At 38.1% G+C, this 26,087-nt stretch overlaps 2 protein-coding genes across 2 annotated transcripts; one reads left to right on the top strand and one right to left on the bottom strand.

The window, feature by feature from the left end:
* Window positions 1–23,142: 23,142 nt before the first annotated feature.
* Window positions 23,143–24,200, top strand: LOC129242087 (uncharacterized). Its single transcript, XM_054878646.1, has 3 exons — window positions 23,143–23,295; window positions 23,371–23,554; window positions 23,613–24,200. Coding segments are annotated over exons 1-3 (774 nt in total). The 5' UTR covers window positions 23,143–23,293.
* A 319-nt stretch (window positions 24,201–24,519) lies between these two features.
* On the bottom strand, window positions 24,520–25,635 carry LOC129242088 (putative nuclease HARBI1). Its single transcript, XM_054878648.1, has 5 exons — window positions 25,535–25,635; window positions 25,044–25,479; window positions 24,842–24,986; window positions 24,650–24,775; window positions 24,520–24,584 (listed from the first exon to the last, which is right to left on the bottom strand). The coding sequence occupies exons 1-5, from the start codon at window positions 25,633–25,635 to the stop codon at window positions 24,520–24,522; spliced, it is 873 nt and encodes a 290-aa protein (XP_054734623.1).
* Window positions 25,636–26,087: the final 452 nt, after the last annotated feature.

Genomic DNA, 26,087 nt, shown 5'->3' on the forward strand with positions numbered 1-26,087 from the left:
ACAATAAAAGCATCCATCGCTTCACACGCTGTAGCCGAAAAAAGATGGAAGCAATTAACTACATGTACTACAACAAAAAAACATGGCCGTCGTACAGAATCCAAAAGACGAATCAACTGTTTCACATTTCAGTCTTTTCCACTACTTGTGTGAATGTCCAGGGCTAGCTAGGGCACGACTTCGCTCCTCTGGTAAGCCTTTCTTGCAGCAAATTAATGAGATCTCAGACATCGAGATAAATCATTTGCTGTTATGCCTGAATCTCACACAACGGATCTGACTAAGAAAAACAAAACACAAAAAACCGGACATCATCACATGAGAACGGTGGTAGTAAAACGGCGCTAGCCGCTAAATAGGATTATTTTAGTAGAAATACTCAACCATTTCAACAACAACAAGAACATAGTAGTATTAAGTATCTACATCTTAACATACCACTATTTTTCCTAATCAGAAGTGATTTATTATATAACATTTGCCACTCTATAATAAACATATTAAAACTTTCTCATAGTTAACCTGACAGTCATAGTGAATCCAAATCGATCTCCATACAGCTGAAAATTCAAATTTAGATTGTAAATGTCCGGCTATGAGCAGGCTTGTAAATTTCTGCATCCTAAATTTGAGTCCCACTGAAACCTTTACTAGAAGTTCAAAGCTTAAGTTCTGACATTTTTGAAGGATCTTTGCAGATAGGTTTCCATTACTAACCTACATGAATATTAATATAAGAATCTGCTTTGTGACTTAACAGCTTTCAGCTCTAGGGCAGGTGGGCCATTCAACTCAAGCCGAATTGTGGATTTAATAAAAAGTTAGTAGGATAGAGTGAAATAAATATTAGCCAATAAGCAAGTTTACTAATTTAGAAAAATTCCAGAACGTAACTCCCATTTCTTATGTAAAATTTGGCTCTCAATCCAAATACGACTCAACTTAACTATTTATCTTATTTTAATTTTATTTAGTTTCCCCTTTAAATCAATTAACCCAATCCGGAGGTAAATGAAGTGGCGGCTGAAATCTAAATATTTCTGGAACGAGCTGGGGTTGTCGTGCAGTAAAATCAGTTTGTCATGTCTACCGTCTCATTTCGGCCACTTTTCTTTAAGAGCTCGATTCAATCGCCAGTGATGGTTGCAGATGGTTTAAGGAGTCCATAATAGATGACACCCTTCTGATCCCACCAGATGCACAACATAACTTTTCAAGCATGAATATTTTTCTTCGCTGTCGATGGTCCTGGTCCATCTGGCGGACTCCAACCTTTTCCACGCTCAGAGTTATCATAGTAGATTCATTTTTCTACCGTTCAAGAAGCAACTCACACGTCACCAAACGTCTTTCGATATCCCTCTACTTCAATTGATGGGCCACCCAGTTACCTGCTTCCTGGACCATTCCCATGCGTCTTCATCCAATAATTGTTGTTAACATTTTTTCGGTGGCCCTTCGCCCAACTTTCTAAGAAAAATTCCGTCGAGTTTTTTCCAATTGTATAGGCTTTAAAGAGGGGCTGTAAGCAATTCTATGTCTCAGTACTTAGGTAACTCGTAATTTTTTCAGAAAATTCGGGTATCTTCAACGAAAATTTTGATGTAGAGTTTTTAAAGTGAATTACTACCGTGGGCAAAAAGTAAGCGGAATTTATTTGTCAAAGTTCGCGGGATTAAAATTTCGCTCTAGGTATTTTTTCATGAGTTGGCAGCACTGTTAATAACATCTGGGCCAACTTTCATGTGAATGTCTTTATCAGTAATATATTTACGCTTGTGTTTACCAAACGACCAAGAGTGCATTTTTCGATTTTTACAATGTCTGATTTGATTGAGCAGAGAAGTGCCATCAAATTTTGTTTGCGGAATAAAATTTCGGCTGCGGAAACGTTTAGTATGTTGCAGAAGGCATTTGGTGATTCGACCATGTCGCAGAAAAATGTTTATAAGTGGTACAAAGACTTCAAAGAGGGTCAAGAACGTGTTGATGACTTGGAGCGCTCCGGGCGACCATCGACGTCAACAGATGACCAACACGTCAATAAAGTGAAAGAGTTAGTGCTCAAAAATCGTCGGTTGACTGTTAAAGACCTTACTGATATGATCGGAATATCAGAAGGATCTGTGAAAACCATTTTGAAAGACCATTTGGGCCTACGAAAAGTCAAATCTCGTTTGGTACCGAAAACTCTCAATTTCTTGGAAAAAAGTCGTCGCGTTGATGTGTATGAAACAATGCTTTCAGACTATCAGGACAAGTTCAAATGCATCATTACGGGAGATGAGACTTGGATTTATGCTTACGACCCTGAAACCACCGACCAATCAAGCGAATATCGAGCCCAGACCGAAAAGAGCACGTCAAAGTCGTTCAAAAATAAAGGTCCTGATGACAGTTTTTTTCGATTTTCGTGGTGTGGTGCACTATGAAGTCCTTCCACCTGGCCAAACTGTTAATAAGGAATATTATTTGAGCGTTATGCGTCGTTTACGTGAAGCAATTCGTCTAAAAAGACCAGAATTATGGGCCAACAACTCTTGGTTTTTGAATCACGATTTTGCACCGTCTCACACTGCACTCGTTCTTCGTGACCATTTCGCCAAAAGTTCCACGCATATCGTTCCGCAACCACCGGATTCGCCTGATTTGGCTCCGTGTGACTTCTGGCTATTCCCAAAACTCAAGAGACCACTCCGGGTAAGGCGTTTCGAGTCGATTGGTGGCTATACCGGAAATGGAGTATTTGGCATGTTTCGGGGATTGGAAAAATCGTTGGCATAAGTGTATTTCATCGAGAGAGGATTGTTTTGAAGGGGATGAAATTGAATTACAAGAATAAATAAAGATTTTTCATTTTACAACCAAATTCACCTTACTTTTTGCCCACAGTAGTATTTCAAATTCTATGCCATATTTTTATAACAATTGTGGTTTCTTGTTTCTTAATTTTTAAAAAATATAATAAAAAAAAATTTTTTTAAACAACTTTATTTTTTTGTTTTTGTTAATTTTTTCACTAAACGGTGAAACTAGTCTCTGAAAGTTCCCATAACTTTGAGACTTTTGTTCTAGAACCACTGAAAACTTAGTGCGAAACTCTGCTCTAACGAAGTTCTGGCGGCTACGTATCCGTATATTATGTCAGTTGGCAACTCAGCCGAAGCGTCGCTGCGGGCATTAGTTATAAGATACACGGTGCTTGTTGCTCTACGTATTAGAATATTATTCGGAATGAAAACCTAAGAAAAAAACTCTAAAAAAAAGAAAAATATTTGGAAAAAAACAAAAATTTAATGCATCCTCAAAATAGACCCAAAGGTAATAGGTAAGTGTATTATCGTAGGCCTCCTCGTTGTCCAAGAAAGCTCAACGACAATCTTCTTGGACTCGTGACCTATTTCGATCTTACCTACTATATATAGAGAATCTCACAGTATACCTAATAGTCTTTCAATGGTTTCCAAAATGAAGTTTGAGTATCAAACGTATCAGTTATACTTTTGTTGCCTTTGCTCCCAATTAGGCAACTTGTTTTTGCCCACCATCATTTGTTGATTACAGCCCATATCATTTCCCTATAACTCATTTGTAACCGAAATCCTTGCTTATCCTTTATTTGCCAGCACTCATGGACAATTCCATTTTCCTTCTATATTTGTTAATTATGTCATTTGCATAGTTGTCATTTCTCGCTTTTCTACGCCCATGCATATGGTAACATCTTCTCACTATTTCCCTTACATCCTCAGCATTTGATGTCAATTTAATTTTTCACATTTTCGGTTCATGCTCAGTTACTTCCCAAAGGCTAGCCAACCGACCTAAGATTCAGCTTTTTCCAACACTTTTTGCCGGTTAGCAGCAGTGCTGATAAATCCGAAAAACATCATTCGCTCAATTTCTCTTTTCCCTATCATCCTATTGCTTGGCTTGCATGCGACTAAATAGCTTTGCTTGCACTGCTGCTGCGGAAATTTGCCAGCATACGATGGCTTTTCAATTTGTGCAACGGGGTATAGGACGTAGGCGGCCGGCTAGGCCAAGCCATTATAAAATGCCTCGAGGCTTTTATTGCGCTCATATGGTCGCTTTAGTAGTTGCCCCCAAATGAAGGGTGTCATCACTTTAACTTCCGCAATGCGTCCGCTCAACCGTTGTCCATTTCAGAATCCGCACCATTGCGCTCCGTTCACTTGCCTGTTGAAAGCGACAATTTGAAGGGCAGCACATGGCAGGATATGCTAAGTTGCATCCGGTTTTCATACAGTGTTTATATGCGAGCACATAACCCCGCACCGAAATCTGTCATCTGTATTTATACTCGCATATGGGACAAATACAAGGATAGAAATAGTGCGGGGGGAAAAGTGAGGAGTAGTTGGGTAGTAAACAAAAAACTTGAAAAGCGCAGCAAAAATGCGCTGCAACCCCGGAAGTTGTAGATGAGCTGGGCGCCAGGGTATAAGATAAGGCATATGTACTCCCGGCTGTCGGATCCCGCTTTAGCTGTTCTTAGCTCAGCAAACACTGGGCCAGGCCAATATGAGGAGGGTGGTGAAAAAGCGCATTGTGAAGGAAAAAACAGCAAAATGTTAGAAGGCACACACATTTGTGACAGTGATAATGTTGATGACGACGACAAGCAATTAAGATAAAAGCCAAAAAGCTAAAGCTAAAATGATGTAACGAGATTTTTTCTTCGACCAAGAGCCCACTACAACAACAACAGACAAACAAACTATCAGGCCATCAAGTGGCCGCAACTGCTTTAGTTGACTACCCGTATTCCAGCGCTTACGGCTACAGCAGTTTCCGTTCTTCTCCCATCTGCTAAGTATAATATAATCCAGCTGGGTATGAGACTGACTCAGCGTTGTACAACCGAACAACATGCTACAATTTTTTGCCTTTTACGTATTTTGTGCTTTTTAGTTTAAGTTTAAATCGTCTGTGGTGCTCGTTTTGTGCACTTTTTTTTGTATTCATTCTAGTCATCATAATTTTGCTGCTTCCTTGCTATCCTTGCCATTTTATGATTATAATTTTCTATATTCAACTTTGTTTGCTGAGTCGCATGTAAACTGCGTTGCAGACAAAAATTCTTAGCAACATTTTATCAAACATGTTTTGGGCGTGTTGCCGACATAACTTTAGGTCAGCAGCTACGATAGCGTACGGGTAACAGAGCCCTTAGAATGTTGGTTTAAGATCTAATTAAATTCAGACGCAGCTTTGATAGAATTTGTGGCGCAATGTTCAACGGAAAACTTTGCTGAAGCAGCAAGAAAAACTTGTTAATTGGAAAAGAGTACGGTAAGTCAGTGAATAAATATTCTGTTATGGGGATAAAAAACCAAGGTCGAAGCGCAAAACAAATTTGTATGTATTGTGTAAGTGACATTTTTCGTTGCGGTTTATTAGAAGAAAAATTAGAAAGAGTAATTTAACAAATTCTACTACCAGGGTTTTTACTGTTAACGCTTCTTGTTGAACACGAGATACCGCCATATCTCAGAATCCCGATATTTGTGTTGTACACATATCTTGCGATGACAATATTGGCGTCCGTTGGTGATCCCGATATTGCCAGATATGTTTAACATAATCACGCGATTTCGGGATTTTCGGCATGCAAACAAAACCTGCATCACGAGATTAACTGATATGAACTCCGGCCTAACTTACGGTTTTTTTTTTCAAGTTACACTGTAGGAAAGATTTGGAATATCGTCTTATCTATGCAAACACTGAGAAACATAGGGGGGACCCTATGAACCCGACGAACAGAATTTTCTTTTTCGCAGCGACATGTAGATTAACGACTGTAAATTCCCTTGTGAAATTTATTCCTTTTGAAATTGTAGATATTTCTTTGGTTGTGTTATTTGAATTTGTTCAAGTTACTTTTGGATCTACTACTGATTTTACTTTGGATTTTAGTGACTCCTTTGACAGAGTCGTCATTTAAGGGAATAGTTAAAGTATACAGCGTAACGCACTCGAAGTGCAACCAATTAAAAAGCCCAAAAATCTAGTTTGGAAAATTTCTTTTATTCAATTCAAAATAAAAATCGCGGACAATGACTGGGAAATCTTTTAGTTCGAATCTTCCTCTCCAAAATGGACCAAAGGGAATAATTCATCAGATTCGCGTCTGGTGAATTTGAGTTTGGAAAGTTGTTTCTTAAAAATTCTTGGTTCACTAGAGCTTTGTGGGACGGTGCCGAGTCCTGTTGAAACGTCCATGGTCTGCCACCGAAACGTTTGCATGTAAAGCAACAACAAAATTATCAAGCAAGATTCGCTGCTCGCAAGTATGGTTATACCTCATAACGCTGGCATAACTCACTATTTTCAATGCTGCCTACTCCCTTTCGCAAGAGTTTTATTGGACCGCGTTCAAACAGCGCGACTTTTGCTACTCCAACTTTCCGGATTCCCTTTTGAGGGGCCCGTCGTGTTCACACACTTTGCAATTGTTAGTTTTTAGTTAACACTCAACAACAACATTGAGAAGAGCGAGAGCACGACAGGTGTTAACAGATCACAAGCATCACAAGCACAAAGTTGAAGCAGCAAATGTTTCCCTGTATGAACGCGGTGTTACTAATACTCATTAAGTGCTTGCAGAAAAAATTTAATTTTCAGCAGTTCTATTCCCGTGGTACCAACATGCCTGTATGCTTACTTATAACAGCCGCCTCGCCTATTCGCCACTTGCTAACGCTTGGCGAATCGAAGAGGCCTATCGTAATAAAATTGTATGGGCTATAAATCTGTGTACCCAGTTTTTATTTTTTAATTCTAATTCAAAAGTTCGATCAGAGTTTGTCACCTTTTTGTAAGCTTTTACAAAGTTCGAAACCTTTATTTGTATACTATTTGTTGTAAAATGTATATTTTTATAGAAATTAAATTTTTATGAAAAAAACTAGTGAAAATAAAAAACGAACAAAAACAGAAGTCCAAACAGGACCTGAAGAACATAATAAAGAGTTTTCCAAAAAGAGGTGTTATTCTGATAAAAGATCAAGGGTTTCGTTGAAAACAAACGTTGTTCTTTTTCAAAATAAACGTTGTTCAGATCAATACAATCCAATTCCAAAATCGTTAATCCTCTCTCGATAGCGCTATCCATTCACCGTAACTGTTGCTCCAGCTTCATTTTTGAAAAAGTAAGATCCAATGACTCCGCCGCACCATAAACCGCACCAAACATTCATACGTTGAGGATAGAGAGGCTTTTCAACATTAACATTTGGATTTTCTGAACCCCAGGTCCAACATCATCGCTCAAGATGATTTTTCGACGGAATCCCGGATCATTTTCATCCATTTCAACGACCCAATCACCAAAGACACGACGTTGTTGACGACCAGCCGGCTTGAGTTCTTGTGTTAACTGGACTTTATAAGCCCTAAGACCCACATCATTATGCAAAATACGGTGTTACGACGTTTGTGGAATGCCTAATTCCAAAGAACGACGAAGAATGGACAAACCTGGGTTTTCTTCAACACTTTCGGCTACAACAGCAATAATTTCGGCTGGTCTGGAGCGACGTGCACGCGTTTCGTTCTGCACATCACTAACTTGCCCCAACAGCTCGATTTTTTCACCAATTTCTGTATTGCGGTCCGACAAGGTGTTTCATGATGACCCAAAAATGTTCGAATTTTACGTTCCGTCTCTGCCAAATTTTCACCATTTTTATAGTGAATTTTAATAATTCCAATGCGTTACTTAAGCGTAGTTGGTTCAATTTTTATTAATGGCGTAATTTCTACTTGTCAAATATTAAAAAATTACAGCTTCAAAAGTGGCATCTACCGAAATAGCGGGCTATTCAAAATAACACCTGTTATTGGAAAACCCTTTAGAATCATCATCAGACCCTTTAAAATGTAATGAATCAAGAAGTAATACAATCTGCAATATGTAAGGTTTGCTAATAGAAACTTTTTGGGAGTTTTTACAGAACCAGAAATGTCTGGCTCAGAATTAAGCAATTGTACGCCTATAAGCATTACCTTATTCACAAAATTTATAAAACTAACTTTAATTTTCAAGAAAAAAAAACAAAAACATTACAGCATTACTGTCTAGTGTTTGCTTCTGTTAATGAAACCTTTATTGTTTTTTGGTTTTTTTTTTCTTTTGAGCTGAAACGAATACGGGTTGTTTTTTGGATGGCTAAAACAAATAAGCTTTAAATTTGATAGAGATACGCAAAAGTAAAAAATTAAATCTGGAAAAGCCTTGTGCCCTCGAATAATGGCTCTATAATGCACGATGTATTCAACCGATTTTATTAACATTTAAAACCTTGATTATCCGTTGGCCAAAGGACTCAAGATCAAAATCTCATCATTTGTAGTTTTTCAAATTAATTCCGGCTAGAGTCGTGAAAACTCTAGCTGTGCAATGGAGTGCATTTTGTTGTAGCTTCAATTACATTCCAATTCGACAGCTTAGAGAACACAAACAATTAAGAAAAAGGTCAAATCAGCTGCTCCACTGCTGTTGCCTTCTTGACGTGACCTGATTGTAATTAGAGATTGACCGAACTTTAGCTTCGGCCAGGTGCGGCCACAGAAGTTCTGTTCACCTTCGGCAAAGAAAAAGAGCCCAACATTTCTTAATTTTTATGCCTTCGAAAAAATTATAAAACAACATTTGAGATGTAATTGATAGCGATAGGATTATCAGTAATTTTATTGGAAAAAAAGCATTTTTTTATTTTAATTTTATAACGTTTTGGACATTTATTTTAATACATATCTGCGGCCAAGAAATTGTTAAATTCTTGACTACTGATCCACATTTTCTGTCAGAAAAACTTTTCCATCTATCTGTTCCTCTATTACGTGTAGCTTCAGTGCTGCAGGTCAGCTCTATACCGAAAACTGAAAAATGCCGATAAGCAAAAATTATTCAACTATGAGGATTAGATAATTATTAAACTCACACAAGCAATAAAACGGGTTTGGTTTTTTTTTGTTAGTTTTACAAGCATAAGTTGAAATTGCCTGTTTGAAACTTATTTACTTTTGTGTTTCTTTTCTTTTAATAACAGTCCTGGATTCTTAACACATCATTGCTTGTTTATTACTTGGCCTCCTGAAAACTTTCGGTTCGATTTCGGTGCGGCTTCAACCTTAATAAACAATGTTCGATGGATCTCTGGCTTAGTTATATTACAGCTGTTGTTTTTTTTTTTTTTTTTGCTGTGCTTTTGTTCGAGTATTCCTTGCATTGGTCAGTCGACCGCTCGAAATTCTCGACTCTCAGGGAATAATTTCCAATTTGTGAAAATAATTGTGTACATTTTTCGATAGCGACACAACTGAACATTGATGGGTAAGCCAGAATAAAAAGCACAAAATCATCAAATGTTATCAGTGCTAACGCCAGAAAACATTGATACAAGTATGTGCTGAGCTGCGAAAAGTTGATGATAAGCACAGAAAGAGATGTTGATGACATTCCACTTGATTACTAGATAAAGTCTGGGTAAAAGATTAAGCTGCTCTATGCAAGTAGATGTGCGTGTGTGTTTGCGTGATACGTGCACGTATGTGTTGAACCATTTTTTCTGTTTGCTGTTGATGAATACTCCAAATGATTCCTAGATATTGGCAACATGTGCAGTAAGTGCAAGGATGCCGACAACTTTTGCTGATATCAGCAGTAGATGGGTGATTAAATTCTGCTATCAACTCTCACAAGCAATTTGGGCACGGCTATGGTCAAAGTTGGCGAAATAATTGTCGCCATTATCATCACCATTTTCAGCATCGATGCCACTAGCATTGGCGGTTGCTGAAAAGGACATGAAAACTGCCCTTAATGGCAGTTTGTGCAGACAAATATGTAGTAAGTATGTGCATTAGGGCGGCTGAATTTATATGGGACGATATTTCTCGGCATTGTTCATAACGGTTTCAGATTCTACAAGAAATTCTGAGAAAAATGTCCGTTAGAGTCCATAAAAACGAGCTCCCTAAACCTTTAATTAATACGAAAAAGAGTTATGGGTATGAAGGTAGGAAGCAGTGCAAATATACCTCGAGTTGAAAGTAGAAAGGTTCGGAAACTAAAATAATTGTAAATAAGTCGTGCGTTAAAAATAATGCTGATCAGAAATAGGTAGGTAGGTGAAATGGTTGAAGTGTCAGTCTGACACTCCTCAAGTAGCTCTAAAGCGCCGTTTTGATACCGTTATGAGACCACCAACAGGCATATATCTACAGCCAGCCAGAGCTGTTGATATAATGGAGGAGTTTGAGTTGATTTAGGACACTGCCGCAGGCTACCGAAGAAAGGAGCGTCCAGTAACTTTAGTCATCCAGCTGCCAAACCCGGACATTTACATAGAAAGTGCTCTACAGTCTCCTTCTCTGAAAGGTCCTCACAGCTCCTGCAATGGGGTAAATGGCAAATGGTAACCCTAGCATTTCCGCGTGAGTGCCGATCGCCCAGTGACCGGTAAACACAGAAATAAAAATAATGTTTTGTAAGTTTCAGTTCGATTTGCATATAAAACAATTTCCACACTTTCCATTGCAATATTAAAAAACTACATATAATTTTCATTTGCAGCGCAATTTTGCGATTCCTCGAATACGAAGCGATGTCAAAAGCAAATGTGTTTTGCATATGAAAATTGTCTGCCTTATGAAAGACCTCATGTGCTTTATATGGGAGAAAATTCTAAACATCATAAGCAAAAAAGTTAACAAAAATTTATTATACTAAAATTGAATGAATAGATTCAGAAGATGTCTACAGCCTCTGATTAAAATATTGAAAATGTTGATGATAATTTTTGGAATTAAATTTTTGAGAATTTTGAACAGTTTGGGACTTTGATTTATAAGGTTCCTCTTACACAATGAACTTTATTTAACAAAATAAAAAACAAAAATGTGATCCGTCATGGGACGCCTGGCAGATGTGAAACATCGTGTGTGTACAAGTAATATGCATAAAAAATAATATTATTACAGGAATTAAATATAGCCTAATAAAAAAATGAAGTATTACGAATTTCTTGCAGAAAATGGTAACTTTATTTAATAAACATTTATTAACATGTGATATCAAAATTCGATATTAATATCAAGCCACAATTTAAATATTTTCATCTGTGACTCTCACAAATACAGCATCTATTGTTGTTCCATATTTGGTAGTAGATTCTCTTGGATTGTTGTTGATTTGCAATTGAAATTCTTTTTGAAGTGTGCTTTGAGTGCTGAAATTTTTTGAATTTTCAGGTCGCACAAAATTAATCATCCAGTTTTGTATTTGAAAATTATTAAATAAAATTACAAAAAAATTAAATAAAAAAATGACTCTGAGTGATGAAATTTTTTGAATTTTCAGGTGGCGCAAAATTATTCATCCAGTTTTGTATTTGAAAATTATTAAATAAAATTAAAAAAAAATTAAATATAAAATGACTCTGAGTGATGAAATTTTTTTGAATTTTCAGGTGGCGCAAAATTAATCATCCAGTTTTGTATTTGAAAATTATTAAATAAAATTAAAAAAATAATAAATAAAGAAATTATATTGAGTGATGACTTTTGACCTTTACGCCCGCCATTGCTTGTCTGTTTTTATACAGCAGCTCTACACCTCACAAATTTCAATTATGATTGACGTACTGCACTATTTGTAAAAAATATAAATAATCCGATAGCATGATTAATTTTGTGTCACTTTGTATGATAATCAAAATGTGTCTTTAAAATATGCCTTCCTCCATAGGCTTAAACTTTTTATTCAATTTCAACTTTTGCTCATTACGAGCTGGCATATCTCGAATTTGCTATTAAATAAGTTTGCACTTTTCATTTCGAATTAATAAAGCAATAAATTTGGCATTGCAAAATAGTTCCACTTGGTTTAAATAATTGAGTAATGAAACTTCTTTCTGCTGTGGCTCTGCTTTCTGTGACCTTTTGATATTTTTCAACTCAAACTCTGACCTTCGTCATTTCTTCGCACAGAGAGCGCGCCTCAAAGGTGCCCACTCTAGCCAGCTTTCCAGTTTCCCATGAATTCTCTGTAATCGAATTCCTATTATCTACATAGCAAATTACCGAACACATTCAAAAACACATAACGCACCAACATTTACTAAGCACTCACGAGCATCCAACTTGCAGCTCTTTAGCAACTCTACATTTGTCTCTCTAACATGGCACACATACTAACACACTTTAACCCACATCATTTGTGAGTTGTTTCTTTGAAATTGGCTTAGCACTTCTCATACTACTACACACGGCAAGCGCCGCCACGCCAACGACTCGGTTTACAAGTGAGCCAATAGATGTTTCACTTCAAAAAACAAAAACAAAAAAATACATAATAAAAACGACAAAATGTATCAGAAAAATATTAGAAATTTTTTTAAGTGTCATTTAATTATTGTTCGGTGTCGCAAATGTCGAATGTTTTAAAATTTATGGTGGCTCAAAATTGTCTTTAGATCTATACTCTCATGGACCTTTTTGCTTAATATTGTTTGTAGAACTCGAGTATACTAGGAACGATGTCGAAAAACAAAATAATACGATACTAATTGGCCCGCCCTAATGTACATATTATATATGCATTAATGTCTATATGCATATGTATATGTATGGATTATATAATATATATACATGCATTTACTGTATTACCGCCAGACTGTATTCACCTTGCAACAAGCCACATGCCACACAAAACATCCGTGTAATCGGGCATTGTTGTGTTGGCCGGCGGCATGAAGTGGCCAAAAACAAAACAAAAAAAGTTAGGAAAAATAAAGCGAACACCATTATATGCGTTGGTTAAGAACGAAAACGAAACCAACGGCAGGGCATGAAAGCAAGGAGTGAAATTTTTTGTAGTTATTTCTTGTCTTTTGTTACTCACATTCTCATTGTTGCTCTCGCTGTACAAAAGGATGTAGCCATACAAAACGTTTGTGTGTTTTGTTGTTGACACTGGCGTACCCATTGCGGCGCTCACAAGAACGATTTAAACCAAATTGCTTTAATGGGTGTTTGGTAAAGACTTAATTGTGCTTAAATACGCATTAAAAAGGTCATAGCTCATAGGTTGAACTGTGGGCCTGATGATCAGTGTACTAACCAGTTGCTGGCATGTCATAATTCAACATAACAGCAACGCAATTTTAAGCAGAGGCTTGGCCCCAATCAACTCTAACATAAAGCTGAATGTTGGCCATCTTGTTGTTGTTGTATCAGTTGTAACAGCGTAAATATGTTTTACAAATGTTTGGGGAATGTTACTGAGGTGACAGGAGAAACCGCGATTATTCATGAAGTATATTTAAAATGTTTAATGTTATGTAAAGTATTATATGTACAAAACTACGAGTCGCAATTAACCAATAAGCCGTGTAGTCTTCGTCGTTGCCGAGTATAGCCTGGCATCTTCTTCGTGCTTTGAACCAGCTTTTCTGCGTAGCTCGTCGAGAAAGAGGACCAGATTTTGCGATCTTGACGCACGAGTTGCTCTAAATAATGGACTGGCCTTTCGGCAAGATGGGTTTTCATAGTTCCCATAGATTTCCAACGGGGCTGGCGTCTGGTGACTGGGAAGGACAGTTAATACTGTGACGCCATTTTCTTGTTTTATTGTTTCTCAATATGTTTTTCTGAGAGCAGTGGTTTTGATGATGTGTGACGGTAGGATATGTTCATCTCCTTCGCGTACTTCTTACTCATTGTTGTTTGGTTGCGTTTACGGGAAAGTTTCGAACGACACTAACCTGAGTTAGCACTGGCGTCGTAGCCCTTGAGTGGCGCTATGACGCAGCAGAAAGCAGAACGAAATATATCTTGAAGTTACAAGAAAAAACCAGTTATTTTCTTCTGACACAGACTGTATGATCTTTCTCACTAACAATCTTGGCAGAAAGTCAGCGTGAAATGAGTCCCTTTACGCTCAAACAATATTTACCCCCTGGTAGGGTAATTTTTTCTGACGAAGCGCATTTTTATATCGGCGGCTATGTTCACAAGTAAAACGGCTGCATTTGGGGACCGTGCATTGAACATAATCAAAGAGAAGCCAATAAATCCTCAGAAAGTGACAGTTTCGTTTTTTGAACATTCTGCTGGAAACGCCATTTTGGTTAAAGATGAGCCCTACAGAACATAATTTTTTGTGACCGAAAATTGAAGACATGAACTTGGACAATCTTTCGTCTTAGCAGCATGGAGCGCCTTGTCAAACAACCCGTACCACAATCGATCTTTCGCGCGCCAAGTTCATTGATTGTGTTATCAGCCGTCTAGACGAACTCTCGAGTGACGATTTTGATTTCACGTTCCAACTCATAAATTATCTCTGCAACTTTGGCGTAACTTTTATCCTTAATCGAGTGCGAAAAACAATCGCCCAATTATTTCACATCGTAGCTTCTAGGCGGTCAATCCCCATCAAAATTTGTGCTAAATATTCCATTTTTGATATCCGATTTTAATAGTCTTCAAATTTTCTCAAACAAAAAGCGCCCATTCTTTCAGACAACTGCCCTATAATAAAACTCGCCATAGTGTTAAGTCTCACCTCTAGACACCCAGCATAATCGATATTTGAAGCACTGTTAGCCTTAGAGCCCACCTTTTCAGAAGCAGATTACTGGTAAACAATTCTCTCAACAACAGTTTCCTTCGATGTCTCTGTGACCAGTTATCTATATGAGCTTAATTTCAAAGTATGCGACCGAAAGCGATTTCAGGCATTCTTCAACTATTTTCGAGCGCGCCATCAGGGAGTCCAGGATTTTGATACCAACTTGACCGTGAGTGCCTACATACATACATACATAATTGGCGCTTACACCTACAGTTTCAAGCCCACTCCGAAAGGCAGATATTTTTTATGAAAAAACTTTCTCACTTTAAGAAAAAACTTTCTCTTCATTTTGGTGTTTCAAGGAGAGTCGAACCTACGTTTTCCAAATGGTAGTCACGCATCAACCTATTCGGCTACGGCGGCCACCCAAATGCTTAAATGCTTACTTCTTATCTGTATTGTAGGTATCCCGTGGAAAAACTTTCATTTCGAGATATTAAGAACTTTGCTTTAATAAGATTCTATTCCAGGCCTTTCCTGCCGTTCGACTTGCAACAATTCATAAAGTATCCCGGAATGCATATCAAATAACTGCGAGATGTTCATCTGTTTAAAACACTGAAAATCGCAAGATTCCGGGATTGCATTGAAAATATCTTGAAATTCCGGGACCAATATTTGCCGTCAAGATTCCTATACATGAAAAATATCGAGACTAAGATCGGAGATTAATGGTTTACATTAAAAATAATTCAGAAACTGGGTAAAAACAATTTCTGCTAATAATAGCATCCCTTGTAAAATTGTAAAAAATTACTTTTTTCTTTCTTCCAGTTGCTTGGTATTTTCTTCCTCGGCAGTGATGATTAGAAGTCACAAAATGATAATAAGTTTTCAAATACCCTTTTGCTCCTCACCATCAATGCATGTCTGCAATTGGATTCTAATCCAAATATTCATGTAAATAGATTTGATAGTCAAATTATATATAGTCAAATCCATTATAGAGGAATGCAATTAAAGTCAAGATTTGAAAAAAATTCTGGTTTAGGAATCTTATGTAAGAAATGTATTAATTATTAATGAATATTATGGCAGAAAGGAAATTTTTCGAGGACTGAACTGTGCATTGATGCCACGTTGCCATGTTCATGCCAATTTTACAGTAACATCTAGTAAAACCTTAGTAATACAGGGCGCAAAATGAATTATTCAATTTTGTTTTTGCACAACCTTTTTACTAAATAAAAAATAACTGAAAATTTAGATGTTATTCCACAAAGAGAGAAACCTACAGTTTTACAGCAAATGGTTTCTTATGAGGAGCTTTTTCATGGCAAAAATGCATCCGGATTTTTACCATTGCCTGCCGCGGAGTGACCGCTAACAGAAAAAAAGTTTTCTATCATTATGATGTGTCTGTCATGCACGAACTCCCGGTTCAGTTTCGTCGTAAACTGATACCGTAAAATACGCTGAAAGCAGGTTAAGGATATGATGTTTGACACTCTTTCTAAACTCTTTTCACCATGACCGGCAATATATTCTATTCCGCGACGAAACAAAGATAGATCGTTCGTGATTAGACGGTAGGAAGTACACTCGAGCTCACAACTATAGCAGCGCGACATATTGCAGAGTTTTGAGTATTTCTTTAAATTATTTATCTTTTATAAAATATATAAATATACAAATTATATATATACAACTGGAGCCTACACCCTTTTCTTGTGTTTTTGGCTGAGCTCTTCCTCCTATATTGTGGCGTGTGTTTTGATGTTGTTCCACAAATGGAAGGACCTACAGTTTCAAACCGACACCGAAAGGCAGATATTTTTTATGAAGAGCCTTTTCATGGCAGAAAATGACTCGGAGGTCTCGCGTGGTACGTCAATCCAAGATCTTCACCATTCAAAATCATTTTTTGTTATTTAGTTAAAGTGATTCAAAAACAATTGATGTTTGATTTTGCGCCACCTTGTATGAAAATGCGTTGAAGTATGTTGGAGTACTGAAAATTTCAGCACAACAATGAACTAAAGCATACCAGCTAAATTGCAAGCAAGTTTTAAGGCGCAATTAAGGGCAGAAAACAGTTTTTTGATTGGCCTTCATCAAGTGCCAACCTCAACCTCATCGATCACGTGGCAGACGTAAAGGCACACTTAACATACTTAGTAAGCATAAAACTACCGAATTGGATCAACTGTTTGAATGTGCCAAGTAAGTGCGGGAGTTTATTCATGTTAAGTTTTATAAGAGCAGTTGCGATGCAGCAAAAAGGTTTTGAAGCTAAATATTTATGCTTTTGTTTTTTTTACATTACGCCTTCGAACTTTTTTTTTTGTATTACTCTATTTAATTTTTCTGGGTGAAGTTTTCGTTTGCGTATTTTTTTAAACAATATCAATTTCTATTTTCTTAAATAAATTTCAATTAATTTTGATTCTGCCCGTTCCTATTCAAAATTTAAGGCGTTATTTTAAAAACGTTATTTCACACTTTGCCCTCAAAGTCCCACTTGGGGTTGTTATTACTTTTTCTCATCTTTCGAGTAGCGCACAACCTCAGCATTAGAAAAACTTCTTATCTTTTGAGGTGGCACATGAACCGATTCATGCTTCCACTCGAAATACTGATCAGCCAGAGCGGAGTGTGTGCCAATGATCGAAATAAAATATAGTCAGAAGGTGTGACGTCTGCAGAGTACAACGTTTAAGTCAATGTTTTCTAAGTAAACGTGTTTACGACAGGAGGTCGAGCGTTTTTATTATATATCGAATGGCTAAGTTTGCCGTGTTTCGCTTTTCCATTTTTCTTACTGCGCTCGACTGTAGTTAAAGTATTACCGTTGTCGGGTGATGGTTTTAATATTATGATTCATAATACGAGGTTTGTTAAGAAAAAGATTCATTTTCAAATTTCGCGGGCTACGCACATTCTCCTTTCTATTCTTATTTTTTTAGGTTGGTACACTCGCCTCGAAGAAAACTAACACTCTGCAAGGCTCTCATCATGCCCGTCCGAACGTATGGCGCAGAAGCTTGGACAATGACAACATCCGATGAGCCGTTCCTTAGAGTGTTTGAAAAATAGATTCTTGGACCTTTGCACGCTGTCGACTGCGATTGTCGTAGGCGATGAAACAATGAGCTGTATGAGCTTTACGGCGACATAGGCATAACGCAGCAAATAAACATGCAGCAGCTGCGTTGGCTGGGTCATGGCGTCTAAATAGATACAAGCGCTTTAGCTCTGAAAGTATTCCATGCGGTACCAGCTCGTGGTAGCAGAGGAAGTGAAAGGCCTCCTCTGCGTTGGAACGATCAGGTGGAGAAGGACTTGGGTTCACTTGGTGTTCCAACTGGCGCCGGTTAGCACGACTAAGAAACGACTAGCGCGCTTTATTAAACTCGGCCAAAATCGCATGAGCGATTATCGCGCCAATAAAGAAGAAGAAGCACAAAATAATGATCTGCGACATCCAAAGGAACACTATTGAAGCATTTCGATACTTTCTTCTGCTAATTACAGTCTCGTAAGTACCGCACGAGTGTTCGATAAGCCTCATTATACGAATTGAAGCACAAAATCAAAATTACTCACAAATGTGGCACACAAACTCACAACTTTGACCGAAAATGAATTTTCGAGGCAGCACAAATTTATCTATTTGATTTAATGATTATATTCACAGATGTCAAGTTTACAGTTTTATATTTTAGATTAATCTAGACTTGCGCTTACCACTGCAGCCATCTATCGAAAAAGGGCGGAAGTAAACTTCTATACATACTACATAATACAAGGTGGCGCAAACTTATAGTAATCACCCTATCTGAAAATTGATAGTTTGTGCAAATGGTATCATATTTGACACTTGCGAACTGGACACCAGCATTACACAAGCCGACCAGCAATAAAGTGCGTAAAGAACACAACGAAGATTTCCATCGCTGAAAAATTATTGTTTTATGTAGTAAAAAAGCTATTCAAAAACAAAATTTATGATTAATCTAAGATGCCTTGCACTTATTCCGCGTTTAGATACAGTAATAGTTTTTTATTGCTAAAAATACACTCCCAAAATATTGAAAGCCATCAGCCACTACCAATTCTGTTTTTTTTTTTTTTTTTTTTTGTTGCAATTTTGAGAACACTTTTCTAATGAAAACAAATGCATTAGAGGCTTTATCGCAAACACAGTGATAATCTGAGTTATTGCATAATTCCTATGTGAACAATGGCATCCAGCAAACAAACCAAAATATCTACATTCATTCATGGTGCTATTGATATGGTCAACAAAACCTCAGTATGCAAAACGAAGATAATGCAATTAGAGTTAAAACGTTTACAAACGAACGCACACACACATACACACAGTCAAAGTGCCAGCGTACGAGGAAGGAGGAAAAATCAATTATCTGCATTGAATTGATTGCAACACAAATTGTACAACAATCAACATTGACAGCAGCGAGCTGTTGCTGTTGCCGCAAACTGCCATCACCGCAGCTACTGTCATTGATGCTGCATACGAGAACATGCACAGCTAAATACATACAAAGTCTTGTTGTTATGGCGAATGAAATTTGTGAGTGTTGCTGGGTCGTTAACGTTGCTCGAGCTTGCTATTTGCAAGTTTGTTTTGTGGTCGTTATCACAGCTTGTTAGGTAGCTTTTGTTCTCTATAGAACTGGATATGAAATATGCAAAACCAACTACAAAAAAAAAAGAAATCCATAGAGTTTTGTAATAAAAATAGCACTGCACAATACGTAGCTGGCTTCCAAGTATGTGAGCAAATGACTTGCAGAAAAAGAAGAGAATTTGCGTCATTATATTAGCTCATATTTTGTTCCGGAAAAAGTTATAAAAATTGAGCTTTTAAAATCTGGTTATATAAATGTGAAAGTTAGCTTGTAATGTAAAAGTATATACGCCCGAACCGTTCATTCGATAACTATGAAATCTCGATTTATTGGAGTTTATTTAAGCGCGCCAAGTGACGCTGGAGCCGAAATATTCATAAAAATCGTATTTAGGGTCCAATTTTGCTCACTTCGATACATGCAGATTAGGCCGGGTCGATTTGTGGGGAGGCAAAAAAATCGCCCATTGCTCAGTGAAAATCAGGGATCTAGGGATCAAAATAAGAAACTTTGCCGAAAGAACCATACCTCCAAAACGAATTCTGATGTCCCCCAATTTGGGTCGAACTTTTTAGTTTCTTTTCTCATCTAAAGGCCAAAAATGGTGATATTTTGAAATGATTGTATGGGGAAACCCCAGGGGAGTTCCAGGGGGTGTGCCACTGGCATGGGTTGATCGGCCGTCCAAAGTTGGTGGGGGTCGGTCATACATTTGGACTCGATTGGAGCACTCTAAATGGGTCAAAGTGGGATTTTTCGTTCGACCCAAATTGGGGGACATCAGAATTCATTTTAGAGGTATGGTTCCTTCGGCAAAGTTTCTTATTTTGATCCCTAGAATACGATTTTCACAGAGCAATGAGTGATTTTTAAATCGATCCGCCCTAATGCAGATATAATATTAAATTTCTAAAAGGAAAAAATAGGCGCGCTGGATGACACTGCAGTCGACAGCTTTAAAAATATGTAATAAAGGTCCGATTTACACAAGGCCGTGCGATTTGGTTTAGGATTGAAATTTAACTAAACTGTGTATAAAAAAGGCCGTATAATCGTACTCCTGAGTTGAGAAAGGAAGAGAGACTTTATTATCAGGAAGAAGAAACGAGAGATCGGAATACGTGAGTGCGATGATGGCCAACAGGAAAACCTACCGACAATTCCGAAGAAAGTTTCAAAACCGGGAGTTTTCCTGTGAGAAAAAACACGGCGATCTGGAGACTAATATCCAGAGCATACTTAAGTTATGCAGGGAACACTTCCGGAGCTTGCTAAATAATGGCAATTTTGGATGTTATAGAAAATGTGAAGATCCCAACTTCCATATCGTTGAAGACGGCACTGTAATCCCGCTACCCAACCATGGCGGTGACGAGCTGGTACGGTGTGTGCATCAGCTCTCATGCAAAATATGAATAGTAAGGTCCTTTCTGAAAAGACCTATTATCATCTAAGCATCAGTGGTCTGGATGAGTAAACTCTCTCTCGTGGGAGTCAAAAGGATCTTATCGAGTCTACAACGCACTGTGGCCATCTGTTACACCGGAGATTTTCCGATTACTTCAGGTCCGGCATTAGATGCTCTGGTTAGTCTACCACCACTTGATGTTTTCATCAAAGGAAAGGCCTGGAAGGCCGTACGCAGGCTGAAACACAATATGAATTGGTTCGGCCCCTGTACGGCATTGGTTAACAGGGTAGAGATGGACTTCAATCCAACGTTCCTCGTCATGTCCCGTGACTCCATGCCATTTACAGTCCTACTTGAAAAGAAATACAGTGTGGTGCTGCCAGTTGCTCAACTGTGGACAAACTCAGAAAATGAGCCCGGCAAACAGTATGCTCGCATTTTTACGAATGGCTCCAGGACCGAGCATGGTTCCGGCTCTGGTGACTACGTGGAATCAAGCGGGCCAAACTACACTTCGCTCTTGGAATGCATGCATCTGTATTTCAAGCGGATGCGTATGCTGTTCAAAAAGCGATAAACTTTGTTGTGGAAAACAGATGGAGAGGCAGATCTATATGTGTCTGCAAGATTAGTTTAGTACCGTAAATAAACTCGGCAAACATAATATCCTGATGCTAACATGGGTCCCGGGACACGTGGGTATCGTGGGTAACGAGATCTCTAACTATTTAGCTAGAATGGGATCTGAGGCCATCTTCCTTGGCACGGAGCCCGTTTTGCCACTCCCTTCTACAGCCATTAAAGCCACGGTTAGCAAACGGATTACTCTAACCCATAAGCGAGCTTGGAAGGCTGTGAAAGGCTGCAGATGGACAAGACTGATGTTACCTGTCTTGTCCGATCGTTCGTCACAATTCCGCCTGTCACTAAGCAAAAGGGAATGTAGGCAGCTGGTTGGACGGATGACGGGCCACTTTCTATGGCCAAAGCAAAGGTGTGAATATCAGATAGTGCACTCTGCCCATCATTTGGAGAGGAAGATGAGACGGCGGATCACTTTCTGTGCATCTGCCCGGCCTTTGCTCAAATCAGGCTTGAAGTCTTTGGCACTGATGTGTTAAAAAGCAACCACCTTGGCTCTTTGGCACCCCAAGATCTACTCAGATTTTTTCGGAGGTCGAGTAAATTTAAAGAAAAATAAAACGGGAGCCCGAGTGCAGTACAATGGACTAAATTTAGTCTGAGTACTGTACTGACTAATCTGTCCCGACAAAGAAAAGCTCCTTTCTCGACGAACAAAACTAACACCCTACAAGGCTGACATCATTTCCAGCCTATTGTACGGAGCAGCAGCTTGGACGATAAAAACACATAATGGAACGACCTTTGGAGTATTTGATAGGAAGATTCTGCAAATTTTTGGAAATTCTAATTTTGGCGACGGCGAGTATTTCAGGCAGTGGAACAATGAGCTCATGAGCTAGAGATAGAGAAATAGTGCAGCGAATAAAGATCCAGCAGCTCCGCTGGCTAAATTATGTCAGCCGAATGGATACAAACGCTTTGAAAGTATTCCACGCAGTACCAGCTGATGGTAGCAGAGAAAGAGGAAAGCCTCGTCTACGTTGGAAAGATCAATTAACGAAGGACTTGACTTTACTCGGTTAGCACGAGGAAGAAACCACTAGCGCGCTTTGTTAAATTGGGCCAAAATCGTTTAAACGAGTATCGCATCAATCAAGAAGAAGAAAGAGTTAGTGTACAATAGAGTGCACTTCGTAAACACAAATCTAATTTCATTTGCTAGGCTTAGAAGCAGTCTGAAAACGAAAGAGGCAACACAAACTTGACTATGGCTAAGATGAAATGCACTGCTAAATAAATTATGCTCTAACTTATTTAGAGCCTGCCTCAACTTGACTATGATTATGCGTCAATGTTTTTGAAGGCAATGGGCCCGCCAGGTGGCCATGTGGTCGCTATATTCTAAACAGTCGTATTTATGGTCGATTAGATTTGGGCCGCTGGTAAGCACGGTTATGCCTCATAAAAATGGTATAACTCAGTATTTTCACATGAAATTGTATTTTCTCACAGCTCTTTTCCAGCGTTTTTATTTTATGTTTATTTATACCAGTTTCATATATTCGTCACTTGCTAACGCTTGGCGAAACGAAGAGCCCTACACATAGAGACTGATTTATACAACTACTTGAACCTCACCACTGTGCGTACACAATTTAAATAACACGTAGTTTTAATAGTTGGCACCACAATTTGCAGTTGCATTCGATACTGTATTGGCTCCACAAACAGCATACATTAATTTTTTTTTTATTTGCCTCTTGCTCTGACTTTTCACTCCACTAAAGTACTCAGCCCTATCATAGAATCCGTCGTAGACTGTTTTTCGTAGAAACTAAGAAATTGTAATCATACAATTCGAATAGCTCCGAACACACATTCGAAATTCGTAGAGTAGCATTCACTGAATACACTCGTAACGTCAAATCTTACCGTTTCGTACAATTTTTCTACGACAACGTTAGACTAACGGACAAAAATTAGAAGTAGTAATAAAAAGAAAATTTAAAAGGAGAAAAATACGAAAGCTGTAAAATGTAAGTCCTATATTAACTGAACTATAAACAAAAAGGAATTTTTTAAGTATATGAACTTTTATTTGATTTTTACAGGTACAAAGTTGTAACAACACGTCAGCAGTATGCCAGTTTGTTGGAGCTTATAAAGGAAAAGCCAGAAATTGCTCAGGGGTTCTCCAAATGCTCGAAGGAAGAGGTAGCCGAGTTTTGGCAAAATGTTGCGAAGCAGCTTAACAGCATAGGCCCACCAACCAAAGATGTATCAAGCTGGAAAAAGGTAATAAAGGGCTGTATATAAGTACATTAACCGTTTGCACAACATATTTTTATTTCAGGTGTGGTTAGATTGGAAGGCTTATATAAAGCGAAAATTGTCAGAAAACAAGAGGGAGCAAACAACAACGGGCGGTGGCCGGTATAAGCAGCACCACTTTAATGAGATGGAAGAAGAAGTAATCAGACTGACTGCTTTAGAGACCAGCACACACGGTATCCCAGGCACAGTAAGTGTGGGACTACCTGCTACTGTCGAGGCAGAGAATAGTGGACCCGATCCGGACGTATCCATGCTGTCGGATAACTGCAGCCCTTCTTTCACGAGACGTGCACCAACTGTCCAAAAGCGAGTCGGTACAAGTACTGCAGATCTTCTAAAAGAGCAGCTAGCGCTTCAAAAGGACTTCCAAGCAAAGAGTCTTCAACATTTTGAACAGCAAGATATGAAGCTAGACAATCTCGCTTCGACTATGCAGAGAATGTGTTCGGCACTGGAAAAAATGTGCGACCTGAAAGCCGCCGACCTGGAAGAAACGCGTAGGCACCATAGAAGCATGGAGTGCTTGAATGCGTCCAAAAATGAAATAAAACAACAAATGTTAGAAGTCGAGAAGAAGAGCCTCGAAGCGTTGTCAAAAAAAAAATAATAATTCACATTTTTTATTGAAAACTACAAATGTTTACTGTGCCTTACTTGTATGTATATATGTATATATATCGTATTTACTAGGTATGGCTAGACTGGAAGGCTTATATTAAAAGGAAGCTAGCGGAAAACAAAAAAGAACAGTCATACATATAATACATAATACATATAAGTCTTGCTATTTTTTAATTGAATACTATAGTCGTGTTAATGTTGAAGATATAGATTCCCTTATCCGAATAGCTGCATCAGTATATGTTGAAGGAGAAGGTTCATACGTTTGATTAAAATGGTTTTCTGCAACATTTTCTGAAAAATCATCAACCACGCGATAATGGATACAAATATTGTGCAATGCTGCGGCAACGTTCACTATTTGGCAAACCTTCATGGGTTCGTAATAAAGCTCACGAGCACCCAGAAGGCATCTGAATCGGTTCTTAAATACACCTATGGTCCTTTCTATAGTATTTCTGGCTTTTGCATGTATTTTATTATAGTTTCCTTCGGCGCTTCCTGTTGTAGGTGAACGAAAAGGTGTCATTAACCATGGCTCTAGAGCATATCCAGCATCTCCTGTGGAATAAATAAAATCATTTTAGCAAAAAATTATTCAAACGGTCTATATGTGTATGCACATACCCAAAAGCCAAGTGTTTCGTTCGCCGTTTAGGTATTTATTTTCAAAAAAATTTCGCGCGCTGCTTACGTTCCAAATATGAGCATCGTGGTTGCTCCCAGGATATTGCGCATTCACGTAGCGAATTCTCATTTTATTATCGCATATCTGCAATAAATAACAAATTAGAAAGATATTTGAAATATCAGTTTTTTCAAGACTTACAATCATAGCATTGATGCTATAGTACCCTTTACGATTAAAATACAGGAATTTGTCCTTAGCTGGCGCAACAATTTTAATGTGTGTTCCGTCTACACATAAAATCGCACCAGGAAATCCATATTTTTGATAAAAGTCCATCTTTGCTTGTCTTTTTTCTTCGTTGCTTAAATCAAGATTCACCCACTGAGGACATAGGTGACATTGAAGAGTGTGTAACACGTCTTTTAATACGCCACAAAATGTGGATTGAGCCATGGGAATGTCAAAATCCTTTCCCACTCCATGCTGGTACCCACCCTCCGCAAAAAAACGTAATACGGAAGACAAACGCTGGAGCGAAGAGATGGAGCACGACCTCATTGAGCGTGCATTTCCATCTAGGACACTTAAGACGTACAAAAACGCCGCCTTATTCAAGCGGTAATTTTTAGTAAACCTGTTTCATAAAATAAAGTTAACCTATGAAGTTATGAAGTTATTCCTATACTTACATTGTGTCCTCGACATCGAGCGGATTGCTTGCGTACCTTAATGTTTTTCGTTGAATTTTCATATTCGATCTACTTCTTTCACCTTCCGCCTCCACCAACATTATAGAAAATATTAACGAAGAATCCATAACACTCAAAAGCTCTGTTTTTCCAATATATATTGCAGTCTAATTAAATTTATATACGCTTGTCTTTATTGAAATTTTAATTTATTGCAAAACATGTGATTTCGAAACGTCAAAATTTAAAATTTGCGTATGGCAACACCTTTTTCGAATTCACATGGGTTGCATGATAAGAAATTGCTCCGATTCGGAGCGGACATTTACATTCGGAGATTTGCTACGATGGATTGTGTGATAGGGCAGACTATGTACTGAGGAATAATAAACATTTCCTCTTTTTTGCTACTATTTTGGTGTGCTATAAACAGCACTGTAATCAAAGGGGAGGATCTTATGCCGAAAAGATACACCGCCGATTATATACCACCTTAATCAACAAATTCCCGGAACAACCCCTAGGTAACGGTTTGAGTCAACTGATTTGAATT

This window comes from Anastrepha obliqua, chromosome 3 (genome assembly GCF_027943255.1).
Source record: "Anastrepha obliqua isolate idAnaObli1 chromosome 3, idAnaObli1_1.0, whole genome shotgun sequence".
NCBI classification, from domain to species: domain Eukaryota; kingdom Metazoa; phylum Arthropoda; class Insecta; order Diptera; family Tephritidae; genus Anastrepha; species Anastrepha obliqua.